Here is a 13,883-nt window from a genome sequence, read left to right on the forward strand (position 1 = left end):
GGCAGCCGCGCCCCCCTCCCCCAGCATTATTGCTGTTGTTGAGTAGATGAGTGTGAGCTTCAGAGTCCAAGAGCAGCTGGTGGATACTTGGGATCAGATTCTAGGAGGTTTCCATGACCCACTTTGCTCTCAGTGGACCCAGAGTCACTCTTGCTGTTTTCCACTCACAGACGACTGGCTCAAGTCTGGAGCTGTGGGGAGCGTGGGCTTGACTAATGGGCCGAAGTTACAGGGAGGGAGTGCGATTTTGGCTCCTGGTGAGGTATTCCTTCCTAAAAGTGAGGGCAATGGAGAACTGGAGGGGGCTCTGCCACAGAGGGACCCTCCTGCCTCCGAATGTCTTCAGGGAGGTGAGCACATCTTAGGAATGTTCCTGAAAGGACTCCTGCTTTGTGTGGTATGTTGGACTAGAATGACCTCGCGGATTCATTCCAATGCAAGACACTTCTGAGCCCATGAAAAAGTGTCCAGTGAATGTGTTCTGCAAACACACAGACACTCTGTAAACATGAGGCACATATTTTAAAAGATGAAGAGTGAGATACTTGTTCTGGGAGTACGGTGGTTGGAACTTGGTGCCTTGACAAAATACCTTCCGTGCTTAGTTGCCTGTAGTTTGTTCTCCTTGGCCCAGGACACAGATATCTGCATTATGTGTTAAAAATGCCCTCAGCCAAAGACCAAACAAATAGCCAAAGGCATTTTCCTATCAGGGCCCCTTTACAGGAGGTAGAGCAAAAGAACAAAGCAGTGGAGTTTGATTCTTGGCAGGAAGCCAAGCTGCCGAGGTCTAGCTCCAGTATTTACATGGAAGAAAGAGGAGGGATTTTTAGCTGAGATTAAGTTAGAATTAAAGCAACAGAAAACTTAACACTAAACTAAAACATCCTCTGGGATCCATAACGGAAAGGCAGAAACAAGGGGATATTTTCGGGCTCTCTGATGATTTTTTTTTTTTTTTAAGTTCAAATATGAAACCTTTTAAAAGGTGCCCAAAGCAGAGATTACAGAATGGCCTTGATTAGTGATCCAGGATCACCCACTATTTGAGCTGGACCACCTGTCCTTTAGCGGCCATTGAATCTCATCCCTCGATTTACAGATAATGGGTCAGGGGCCTTGGAACTTGAAGACTTCCCAACATCACACAACTGGCCGTGGAAGTTCTGGAGCTAGCATCCAAGACTTCTGACAACTCTTTTGTGTTTTGGGCCACTTTACCAGAGGAGCAAACAATTAGAAGCTCTGTTTCCTAAGAGCCAGGGGCAGATGGCCACAATGACTGTGTTCTGAATAGGCAATGCCTTCAGTTTCCCAGGATGTGGGCTCGTCCTGTGCCCAGTGGTGCCTGCAACCTCAAGCTTAGTGCAGCACAGCTGGGGGTCTCTGGGCCCACCCCCAGGAGTAGGGGCTGAGATCCCGCTGTGAGAGGTCTCAGAGGCCTGCTCCCGCTGGAGGCCCAGCCAGGTGTGAATGGGTCCTACAATCTCGTGAGACTGCAGTGGTCAGGGTCCTACTGAACCCCTCACACAATCTCCGCAGTGCCGCAGTGGCATTGTGGGTGCTCTTGTTTGGCTTCCTGTGCTGACCGGGGTTCTCTCCTCTTTGACAAAACCTGAACACGTTGGAGCTGCCTTTAAGCAACGGTACTCTTTTTACATAAAAGAGCTCCCATAAAAGAACAGCTCCTTCTGGCCCCCCATACCCAGGTAACTTTGTGTGTTGAAATCGCCAACATTTCAGTGAGCTGTTGTCACTTGCTTCTGCAAGGGGTGGTGGAGAGTGGGGCTGGGTGAGTGACCTAAAGGGGCGTGGGGTTTCTGTGTGTGTCTCCAAGTGAACCAATGAGATGTTCAGTATCATTCTTTTGACCTTTCATTCACTTACTCACTCATTTATTCATTTTCTTGTTTGTTTACATTCTGAGTCTAACCAAAAAAAGAAGTTGGACAAAACTTAGAACAAAAAGTACACATATGCTATACATAAAATATAAATGAAGTCAGGTCACTTGCTTAGAAGGAGGAAGCAGATTTCATCCATGAATTATATGAAATCTATGGTAAATATCAAGCTTTTCTCTGACTTTTCTGGCAACCAAGATACATAATTCCTAGTTATCAGAAAGGGGGAAAAAATCCAATTTCTTTAAGAGACTAAGTGTTGCTATTCTGGGGCTCATGTCATCGCTTAATACAAAGCTGCTGGTCCAAGGCACGTCCCTCCCTCCCCCACTCAGTGTCCTAGCATCAGGCCACCTGGAGCACCCCCCAAAAAACACGTTCTCAGTATGTGTGAGGGTGTGGCTTGGGACAATGGGGTTTTATTTAGGTCTTGAAATTATGTTGTCCGGGGTGACTTTAGGATTTGCAAATTATGAAGCCAGGGGTAGGAATTTTAGGGGGGGGTCAGAATCTAGTCCCACTGTGCATACCCACTCTCTAGCAACGTACCTTTCCTTTTCCCCAAAGAGCCCTAGGTAGATCCCTTCTGTGGCCCTGTTTTAGGTGTCAAGGTGCTTTCTTGAACAGGACATCCAGAGGGAATAGAGTTTGGCAGAACGCACTTTGAGGAATGTTGGCTCAAAGGATTAGAAGATGGTATGACCCTTGAAAGGGGCAAATGGAACTAGTGGTCATATAGACATGTAGGGTTTAGGAACTAATATTATAGGCATATAAGGTGAATGCTACTGAAGTCCCACCCTGAGCTCCTAAACTCCTAAACTCTGAAGTTGTACCAGGAATTTAATTTCTTCCAGAAGAAGAAAGAGTCAGTGTTGAGATTCCCATTCCTTTACATACTATGAAAACATGAATTAACTCCATCCTCCCAAGACTTGGAATTTGTCAGGGGATCCACCAGAACACTCTAGAACTTGTGAGTATGGCAGGGAAAAGAATTACAGAAATGTTGGACTTTTGTAATAGATGATGTGAGAAAGAAAACACTAGAAAAGTAGTCCCTCCTGTCTGGGGTTCAGATGAGTTACCTGCGTGTCTACTGGAAGTTTATTTTCCATGTAAGCGCATTCACACATTGCACATTCATCATTCATAGATGCCTGTGTTTTAGAATGCATCATTACTAAAGAAAGGAGTATTTCCAAGTGAGAAGTAGCCTTGGTGCTCCATAGTTGATACGGGATAATGTGTCTGGATTCTTGGCCACATTCCGTTATTTGGAAGATGAGGCTCAGTGGCTGAGCTTCAGGTCTTGGGCTAGGGTTATTTGCCCTGTCCTAATTATGTTGATTCCAATCACGTGGTTTGCTAGGCAACCAGAAAAACTGGGGTTTGAGCCTCAAGTCAACAGAATGAATATGCTCAATTCTACTTGAAATGTTTTTCATAATTATTTTAAGCAATGACTTGATTCTTACTTGTGCTTATTCTTTTTAAAAGTATTAGAAAGGAAGATTTCTACAAGACAAAGTAGAGAGGAGCTGATAAGAAGGGGAGTTCTTAAGGAATTGCCTGATCAAGGTGAGGAAATTAATCATACATTTAAAATAATTTGATCCTTCCTTCTTTGGTCTTTCTTTCATTTTCTTTTGAAATTTAAGATGATCATGGTCTTTGGGAAATAAAGTACCACACTCTGAGAATCTTGCTTTAATTCAGAATGCCTTTGTGGGCTGCAGAGAATCTAAGGTTTTCTAGAGAAGAAATTCAATGACCTTTTTGGTGAGTCCTTCACCATATGTCACCCTAAACCTAAAGCTTTACAAAGCTACTCTGTGGCAGGAGATACAGATAAGATACAAATGCTTACATGATTCATTCTCTGTTCTTGAGCTTCAATCTGTCTATACAAGTAAACTCAATTGTTTAAGTAAATGCAAAGTTTTAGCTTGGCTCATGCCTTTTGGTTTCTTAAGTCTACCAGTAAAAGAGAAGAGTGAGAAAAGAGATGGTAAACAGACCTCTCGTCCTTTATGCTCTGTAATACACTCAAATGTACGGTCAATAAGGATTAATGGGCAAATTAAATTAATCTGCTTTGTGTGTTCTCTCAAGTAATTTTCCCAGCATTGTTCTCTTTTCATTTCTTTGAATCTAGCTCTGTCTCACCATATCACTAACAATTATTATTTCCAAGTGTTTTTTCCCCAACCTCTAATCTTCTTCCCTTTTTTCCTCTATCCTCCCAGGGGGGAATCTTTCTCAAAAAGACAAGGATTAGATAGAAACTGAGATAGACCCTCCAAAGAAATACCAAGATGGTTATTTCTCCAAATAAATAGTACTGAATGAGTTTCATTGCTCCCACTACTATAAAACTAAAGGAAATTTTTGTTGCAACATTGCTGACTTACCTCATGCCTTTCCTCACCCCACCCCTCTAAACATTTACTGGGGTAAAATATTATTATTGTGCTTTTATAGGCACAAATAAAATGCTGTTGATTTGGAATTGAAATAATAGTTCTTCTCATTTCCTGATATATATTCCTTGCTAAGAGCTTAACCTCTTTAGGCATTCACTATTTGTAAGTCCAAATGCGACGCTTTCCCCAGCATCTGAATATTCTAGAAGGAGCTAGGAGATGCTTTACTATTGTACTCCTGCAGAGAAAGTAGGGACGTCTGGAGTGAATACTGCCATTTTTCTTGAGCCCTCAAAATTTTAGGTATTTTATTTATTGTACTTTTCTCACTCCATTTTATGAAGGAACTTAAAGTAGTCCCTAGTTTTCTATTACCTTGAAGCTAGTCATTTCCTTCCTGGGACTTTTAGAAATAAAAAATGTACATCCTTAACATTTTTTGTACTTGAAGGTGGGCTTGCTACTGGTATTAGAGTTTGCTTCCTCCCTAATCTCCCTGGAGACGGCAGAGAAATTACATGTCCACTGAAAGCTCAATGCTGGGCCATCACCTTTATAGCGTGGGCCAGTGCACTGTTTTGGTGTCCTTTATTTGGAAACCTTTTCAAAGAAAGGAAACATTTCTGATCGAAACTGTTAATGAGTATTAAAGTTAGAGACTAAAGAACTCTTTTTTTACCCAATTAAAAATTATAGCTAGAAAAGTGTTTACTTTTTCTAAAGACAAGTGGCAGTGGTCAGCTGAAAGAAATGCTTAATATTGCTTGGTTTTATTTTGCCTAATCTGTTAAACTATTTGCAAGATGGATTACAATTTCATATACTTACTTTCCAGAAATCTGACTCTATTGGATTTTTTTATTTAATGTTTGCAGACCGAACGTGAAAAGTTTTAAAACATAAAATAACAAAACAGTCTTTAACATAAACATAGTGTAGTAGGTTTAATGTTTGGGAAGTCATAAATTACTGAATCTTACTTTCTACTTTTTGCATGGTCCCTATATAGAACTACAGAAATTACCAAATACTTAGAAGTTCCCAGTGAGGCTTATTGTAAATAGAGCCCTTCCCCACTTTCAGCCAAGGGCTGGGGAAAATAGTTTTCTGTCATTTTTCCAAAAACAATTATCTTGAGAATTTCGGTCTGTTTTCAGCTCTAGCCAGAGACTGGAAGCTGCTGTGCTTGGTGAAAACCTCGTCTCTTCTGCCAGTGAAGGTCCATTCTTTGCCTTCATGTTCTTGACCTCGTCGTAGCTCTTGACAGTGCTTGTCAATCATGCCCTTTATTCAGTGAGCCAAATAGACTTTTAAAATCCTGCCAGCTACCCTGGATTTGACCTCATCCCATTCCACCCCATACCTTCACTCCCAGCTATTATTATTCCTTTTAGATGACCTTTTTTATGCCAAGATCTAGCTTCAATCTAAAAATTCAGTGATTGGCCTTCTCTCCTGAGAAGTCCATGGTCTGCTCCAGGTTTAGTCACATCTTCTGGTTCTTACCTTCCATCTTTTCCCTAGCTTTAACATGAAGGCATGTAGATGCTTTTGCCTGCATTAACAGCCTCCTTTCTTTTTCTCCCATGGTGTCCTCTTTAACCTTCTAATGAGTCACTCAACTTCTGTTCTTACATGATTTTCTTCTTGTCTCTGTTCCTCTGTTAACTGTATCCCCAATGTACCAGTTTACCAGAAAGAGGGAAATCCGTCAAATACTCTCATGCTTCTTATTTAACCACTTATTTCTGTGTGTTTTATCTCTTGGTTTACTTTAAGCTTACGACTCTTGTCTGAGTTTTCTCCTTCCTTTGCATACAAATGCTCCTGTAAGACTTGGAGTGGGCACATCTTACTGTAACCTGCAGCCTGGCTCAGCATCTTGTCTTGCCTTCCTTTGCTGAGCTTGTATTTTACTTACATACATAAACTATATCAAGGACTTGACTTATTTTAATTCTATTGATAAAATAATACGCAAAACTAGAAAACCTTTTCAATACACACACCAATTAATTAATAATAACTTCAGTTCTCCTCTGTTTTATTCTTGAATTCCATATTTATTACAAACATGACTCCTTTTTCTATTATTTCCTATACTTTGGCTTTATATCTCAGAGTAAGTATCTTTCTACATTGTTGATTATTTCTTTCTATCTTGTGATAATCCAATTTCTTCTTGTGCCCACAATTATTTAATTTTCTCTCTAGGTTTTTTTGTTCTGAATTTTAAAAATTAGTTATTTAGTCTACTAAAGAATTTTTAATGTAATAATGGTTAAAACAAATTGTCATTAACATGATTTCAACATGTTTTCATTACCAACTAAAATCATAGAAAACAAAGGTAAATTTATATTTGGGTTACCTAAAAATTGAGGATTTTTATATAAAGAAGTGGTTTTCTATTTTGTCTGGAATTTTCTGTTCTTATATTATTTTTTGTTTTTCTTAATCCAGTACCTGGATATTATGTTGTGTCTCCCCTCCCTCTTTTTTTTACTAGCAAATTTCTTGGAATCCAGTAATAAGAACTAAGAATCTTTTGTTTTCTTGTTGGTTTGTTGTATAGTCTTTTAAAAATCATTATCTTAATTTTATTGAAATAGTTGAGATCTACTTGCAATGGCATTGCCTTCAATTGTTGTCTATTTTAGTTTTATACAGGAATCGGATTATAGGTACTTGGAAGTTACGTGAATAAGGAACAGTTGTTCATTTTAAGTATGACATAATTCTGTGACATGTATTTTACTTATTAAAATGCCATGCTTGTTTTTGTCAATAAGGCCAATGGATTTTATTGTTAAGCCAAAGCGATTCAATCATATTTAATGAAAACTTGGGAGATGGTCTCTGTTTTAGAATGATTGCCAAAATAAGATTAATCAAAAATTGCATAAAATCAGCTCTAATCATGCATTTCTTCAAGTTTGTTAAGTAAAAACTTCCAATCATTAATTTCACTTTTACAGTGGTAGCACAGCTTGTTAAAATTTTCCTGATATGAACTATGGTTAAATTTTCAAGCATCACTGAATTAAGAGTTTCGGCAAAATCTCTCTCACTTTAGAAACTCTTAGGAATTTATAAACATTCAGGGGTGTTAAAATTACTTATTTGTGATTTAGATAACATAAATTTTAATTTCAGTTGTGATTTTTTTTAATTCCCCTGTAATTGCTTTATTTACATTTTTTCCTAATGTTTTCAAATTATTATTAGCCCAACTTAAAGACTTACTGGTCAGCTATATATGACAATTCCCTGAGTACATTTTAATATTTCCATAAATAGGAAAATGAAAATACAGTTAGCCTTACTGCCATCTTTCCCTGAATAGAGTAGCAGTTATATTACTGTGTAAAGTTAACATGTCATGGATGTAATATTCTGGAGACAGTGGTGCTTGGAAATGTTCATATTCTCCCACTAATCGTTTGTATGTGTAGTTGCATTTCATGTTATTTGTGTATTTGCATTCACCTTGTGTTTTTGGTGCTTGTTAAAAATGTTTATTCCATTTTTCAGATTCCTTTTTTCACAGGTCAGTTTCTGAATGACAAAGAGACTCCTAAGTATTGACTTCAACCAAAACTAAGCCCAAGAAGAGAGGGACTCTCCTGCCTAGGGATATTTTATAATTAGGTTAATCGTTCCTAACTGTCTTGAGATGGCTCCTGGATACTCCCTCCATAGCTTCTTTCCTCCAAGACTAAGAATTTTCTAGCTCTTTCATTTGAATGAATTATTCAGTAAAACATGGTGAAAATAGTCCAGGATGTATTTGGTTCCCAGGTCTGAAACATAAACCTGAACCCTACAGGCCTAGTAACTGGAAATTTTGGTTTTAAGAAAGCCATCAAGTTAGACATCTAGGTGTTTCTCTCCCCATTTTTAGATGGAGATGTAACAGTTAACTTTGAAAATTCAAACGGGCACATGATACCCATCGGAGAGGAATCTACCCGAGAGGAAAATGTAGTAAAATCTGAAGAAGGTAATGGCTCTGTAGCTGAAAAAGCACCACCTCTGGAGGAAAAGGCAGAAGATAAGAAAGGTAAAATCAAGAGAAACCCCATATTCTTTTACAGCTCAAAGTTGAGAAGCAGGACTTAGGCTTCAAATAGTGATCCTAAGACCAGTAGAGAGGAGTTCTGCAAATACAAAGAGGAGAGAAACGATAACTAGCAAAGAGAAATTGGATGGTTTCCTCAGGTAGCTACATCCATTTTATAAGCACATCATTTAATGTTTTATTAAAGGGGGCTAATTAATAGTAAGAATCGGAAGGGGTGGCCTCTTCTATCATTGGAGATGTCTGGGAATGTTATCCTTTCCTCAGGAGCTTTTTCTCAGTATCTTTTTTTAAAAATTTATTTATTTATTTTTGGCTGCATTGGGTCTTTGTTGCTGCACGCGGGCTTTCTCTAGTTGCAGCGAGCAGGGGCTACTCTTGGTTGTGGCGCGTGGACTTCTCACTGCAGTGGCTTCTCTTGTTGCGGAGCTTGGGCTCTAGGCGCGCGGGCTTCAGTAGTTATGGCACACGGTATCAGTAGTTGTGGCTCGCGGGCTCTAGAGCGCAGGCTCAGTAGTTGCGGCACATGGGCTTAGTTGCTCTGTGGCATGTGGGATCTTCCTGGACCAGGGTTCGAACCCATGTCCCCTGCATTGGCAGGTGGATTCTTAACCACTGCGCCACCAGGGAAGCCCCTCAGTATCTTTAAAAAAAAAAAAAAAGCCAGCAGTCTGAACATCTTTCTCTGCTGGTTACTTTCAAATTATAGCAGCTCAGCTTGGAGGAATAGCATAACAAGATGGCTCGCTTAGCCCAGCATTATCTCTTTAGAAGTGGGAGCTTGGCTGGTGGCATCCGCACACCCAACATTGTAAGTTCTGGTCCAGGTTCAGGCATTTCTGGGAGACCCAGGAATAGTTCCCAGTAATGCCGGGGATTCTGGTTGCTGGAATGGCCACAACCTCTGCTCCATGATTTGTCTGTGCAATTGGAAATTTCAAAATATGCCAGAGGCAATTATGCCATTCCCTGAAGGCTTCTTTAGAGACTTTGGTTTCCAAAGTGAAATACTATGGTAGATTGCAGAACTGCAAAATACTTGTCTATCAAGGACCCCCAGAACATTCACAAGTTCCTGGTCACTGATTGACTACATCTCCATACCATTCCTATCGGTTGCAGGAACCCCCAAGCCTCTTACTTATGCAAACCTGAACTGAAACCCCCGTAAGGTAATGCTTTGTTGGGAGATTCTAGATGATTTCCTGCTGCATAGAAATGAATCCTCAGAAAACATGCTATTTTTCCATAAAGCCTGCCTCTGAGCTGGATGGCATAAATTTGTCAAACCTAGTTTGGGCTCTCTAGGCATTTTGAGAACTCTTAGAAACTGCTGGAAGGAAACTTCTCTTCCTCTGTTCTTGACCCAAATCCTCCAAAGGCAAAGGGAACAGAAGAACATTTGACAAACACAACTTAACATCATCTTCTCAGGAAGTCCATAACCTCTTATTACTTGAATATAAATTAGCCTTTAAAAATTTTAGAAGCCTCTATTATTAATCTGTTGGAAATTTTTTATTTTGCTTTATTCCATATTAAGTATGGTGCTCATGGGGCTTTACTTAGTGTTTCCATTGAAGGGCTCTGGTTATGCTTAAGATCATATGTTAGTTGATTTCTCATAACTGATTATGAGAAATTAACTAAAATTTTTAATGATAATATTCCTGGAACATAAGAGAAAACAGACCTGAGTAGAGTTTAAGAGGTTTCAGTTGAAATGCAGTGATTTCTTTTTTTACTTTTTTATTTTTTAGTCCAACTGTCCTGTCTCACCACATTGTTAAATTTCAAATCCATCTGTGCTCTGTCCCTGCTACAGCCTTTTCACATTCAAAATCACATCCTTCATTATGTAACAGTGCCATCTCTAGTGCGTGCCTGGTCCGTGTGGAATGTCAGTCAGTGGACTGGACGGACTTCAAAGGCCGTATTTCCCTTATCAGCCTAATAAAAAGTTGCTGACAGTTTTATGTTAATTAAACCAGCAGGCCTGATGTTCCAAAAAGATGGCAGGCTTCATAGGTTCATGGATATTTGAGAGATGTTTTTGTTTTCTTATTTTTTTACTTTGGATTAGTACATTCAGTTCTTTTTGGTCAAATAAGGTCCAAGATAACATCTTGCTTGGCTGGTCTGTGCATAAGGAGATGGGAAGGGTGGACATGGTGCCCCAGCACCAGTAAGACAGAGGAGCCTCCCTCTCGCTGTGTAGACAGTGGCCCTGCTGGAGCCACACTGAGTGAGGGGAAGCATTTGGTATGGAAACCACTTCCTGACAGTAAAAAGAATGTCACTCCTGACCAACATCATGGAGTATCATGTTAAATAGAAAATATCTTATAAACAAACCATTCATCGCTCTGGAAAGACAGCATTTAATACTGAGAAAACAGCTTAAGAGTTACTCTTACCTCTGCTCCTCTTTTGATCTCACTTCTTATTTGAACTTACTACCGTGCAAATCTGCTCTCTCATGTTCTCAGTGTACCCTTTATTTTGGGGTGCAGTGTGCCCCTTCCTTTTGCATTAAGTCAACTCACCCAAGAACTTCTTTTCATATATAACTGGTTATGTTTGCAAAGCCAAATCACATACCATCCTAGATGCTTGTATCTCTTTTTGAGACAGCACGTCAGTACTTTAATATTTGAAACATCAGCGTCAAAGAAAACAAAACGAATGTCAAGTGGCCTCCCACTACTCTGGGGGTAGGTTCTACCTAGGACACGTGGTGTTCCTGGGGCTCCTGAGGGCACCTGATTCTGAGTTAGGGCGGTGGTCTTGGGCCTCTTCTGCCTAACACTGGAAACATTTTCCTGAAGGCCTTCGGGCCTCTTAGTCTCCCATTATTCCTTATCAATAAATCTATATATAAGCAGAAAAACTGATCTGCAATCTGTTAAATATAGCTTGGTATTAAATATGAGAAATCTGCAAAGTATCTGATATTATTTCTGTTGAGTCATTGTAGAGGGCTTTCCATGAAGTAACAAGTATCTTACCTGCATTTGTTCCCCACGTGAGCATGAAGGGCAGCCATGGGGGCCAGGGAAAGAGCACACTGTGCATTAAGAAACGGCCTTTGCCTTCAAGCAGATCGTGACCTATGTGGAGACCAGCACGTACACAGGCAATTGTAATACAAGATGCAAAGTGCTCTGGGAGGCCCGAGGACAGCAAACCAGGGAGCTTGCAGGTGGGACCAAAATTGGGTCTTAAGAGGAAGATACTTCTAAACTGAGACCTGGAGGAGATAAGAAGGATGCAGGCAGACAAAGGAGAGGAATGGGGGCAAGTGCATTCTAGGCAAAGTGAAGGCCGCCTGCAGTTCTCAGATTTGCCCTCAGTGTTGTTGGACTCGACTCTCCCTGTGGTGGAAGGAGGCAAATTTGGAAGTGTAGTCAGTAGCTCACCTCCAGACCATTGTTAAGAGATGTAGTATCCTCACCAAGCCAGAGTGCATAGGCAGCCCTTTCTTAACCTCCTCTTGAAAAAGTAATACTCCTCTACACCATCAGTTTATGTCTTTTCTTCAGATCATATGCTAATAGTAAAAAATACCTCTTGACGTTATTCATTATATCCCAGATACAAGAGTTCACTTCCCACGGGTGTGTGTGTGTGTGTGTGTGTGTGTGTGTGTGTGTGTGTTAGTAACTGTCAGCTGATCAGTCACATTCACTGAATAGACATAATGTTTAGAGCATCTTGCCTGATGGAATATAAAATTTCAGACAAAAGCAGTTTATAATTTAGTCAGAAAAGTATACTGTTTGCGTGCGTGTGCTCACGCATACATACGCACGCACATATACCCGTTAGGAATCACTGCAGAGTAAACATAAACATTGGCCATATGGCAAACACACACAGATAATTTGATAGAATTTACAGAGGAGGGAGGAGTGGACCACGCTTCTCCAGGAGTAGCCGGAAGTTTGCGTGTAGTATGTACATTCTCAACCCAGTAGGAATTGAAATTTCCAGCTGTCATAGAGTGAACCATCTCCCTCCCAGACTGAGAAGCTGGATTCTTTGGGATATAACTTTAGAATTTAAAAAGCTTAGGCAGACAGAAAAAAGATCCCTCAGTAATATGCCATGAAGGCAGAGGATAAGAGATGTGAGGCTTTGTAGCAGGAGAGAGAATTAGGATACCAGGTGGTGCAGATCACTGTGATGGGCTTTCACCATGGATGGTGTTATTGGTGGATCTCCATTATGCCAGGGGCTAAAGGTACAAAGATGGACTTAAAGGACAGGCCTCTAACCTAAGTCAAAAGACTAGCAAATCAATGTACATTTGTATGTTTTACATTAAAATAAAATGTTTTCAGTGACTGTCAACTTGTATTGTTCTCAACTCTGACTCTTGCAATACAGTGGCCTTGTGTATCAGACCTGGTGGGTTAGGAGCGCCACTCCTGTATTATGGATGCTAAGCAGCTTAGTTGAAGAGACAAGATATATAAACAGAAAGGCAGACATACAAAGTAGCCTCTGAGAAATGTTGACTAAGTAGCTCAGGTAACGAGTACAATTAAGTGCAGGAGTCCGCCTGGGCTGCAGTGACGGGTGGGTTGCATGACTGAGGGAAGGTAAAAGAAAAGTTTTATTCGTTACATACTGAAATTTCAATCACTTTTATGATAGTTATACATGTAGAATGATGGAGATGTAAAAAAAAGGGGAGGAGTCCTCACTTCACACTCACTGGGATGAGAAATGAAACAAAAGAAATAATAAAATGTGATGCATTCCAATATTAAAATCCTTTCTTGTTCATTTGATAATAGAAGAACATATACAGTAAAGGCTCAGTCTTGTCTTAACGCTGTCTTACACTTTTCGTTGTGCTCCATTTTGAAATGCTGCTTAGCTCTTTGGACCCAAAGTGTATTTTTTTTTTTTTTTTGCGGTACGCGGGCCTCTCGCTGTTGTGGCCTCTCCCGTTGCGGAGCACAGGCTCCGGACGCGCAGGCTCAGTGGCCATGGCTCACGGGCCCAGCCGCTCCTCGGCATGTGGGATCTTCCCGGACCGGGGCACGAACCCGCGTCCCCTGCATCCGCAGGTGGACTCTCAACCACTGCGCCACAAGGGTAGCCCCCCCAAAGTGTATTTTAATTTTAACTAGTCACAATTAGAAAAGATAAGGATGTGAATATGTGGATGAACGTTCAGCATCCCCACTTTTTAAAATGAGAAACTGATACTACTCTAGTTATGCAAAATCTGTGTGAGCCTTCTTAGATATGATTTTTTAAATAAATTTTAACGTTTATCTTTTTAAACTCATTACTTGTGTTTACACTACAAAACAAATTTGATATTTTTTTTGGTTTCTGCACCCTCCAGTACCTACAGTTGTGACACGGTTTGAAAAGGTCAGAGGAAGTTATTGTAAAACAGGAAGCTGCCCTAGTGCACTGGGAGAACTTGAGAAAATTTTAATAATAGAAAATAGT

The 13,883-nt window shown here is 40.2% G+C and overlaps 1 protein-coding gene across 3 annotated transcripts in view; it reads left to right on the forward strand.

Moving 5' to 3' along the window:
• The window catches only part of PHACTR2 (phosphatase and actin regulator 2), a 133,883-nt gene that overhangs the window by 72,409 nt on the left and 47,591 nt on the right, over positions 1–13,883 (forward strand). For all 3 annotated transcript variants that reach the window (XM_024747985.1, XM_024747987.1, XM_024747986.1), the window contains exons 3-4: positions 3,405–3,485; positions 8,235–8,393. In XM_024747985.1, the coding sequence (XP_024603753.1) occupies positions 3,405–3,485; positions 8,235–8,393 (240 nt within the window). The remainder of the gene's footprint in view (positions 1–3,404; positions 3,486–8,234; positions 8,394–13,883) is intronic.

Source organism: Neophocaena asiaeorientalis, unplaced genomic scaffold (genome assembly GCF_003031525.2).
Source record: "Neophocaena asiaeorientalis asiaeorientalis breed wild unplaced genomic scaffold, Neophocaena_asiaeorientalis_V1.1 scaffold123, whole genome shotgun sequence".
In the NCBI taxonomy this organism is placed as follows: domain Eukaryota; kingdom Metazoa; phylum Chordata; class Mammalia; order Artiodactyla; family Phocoenidae; genus Neophocaena; species Neophocaena asiaeorientalis.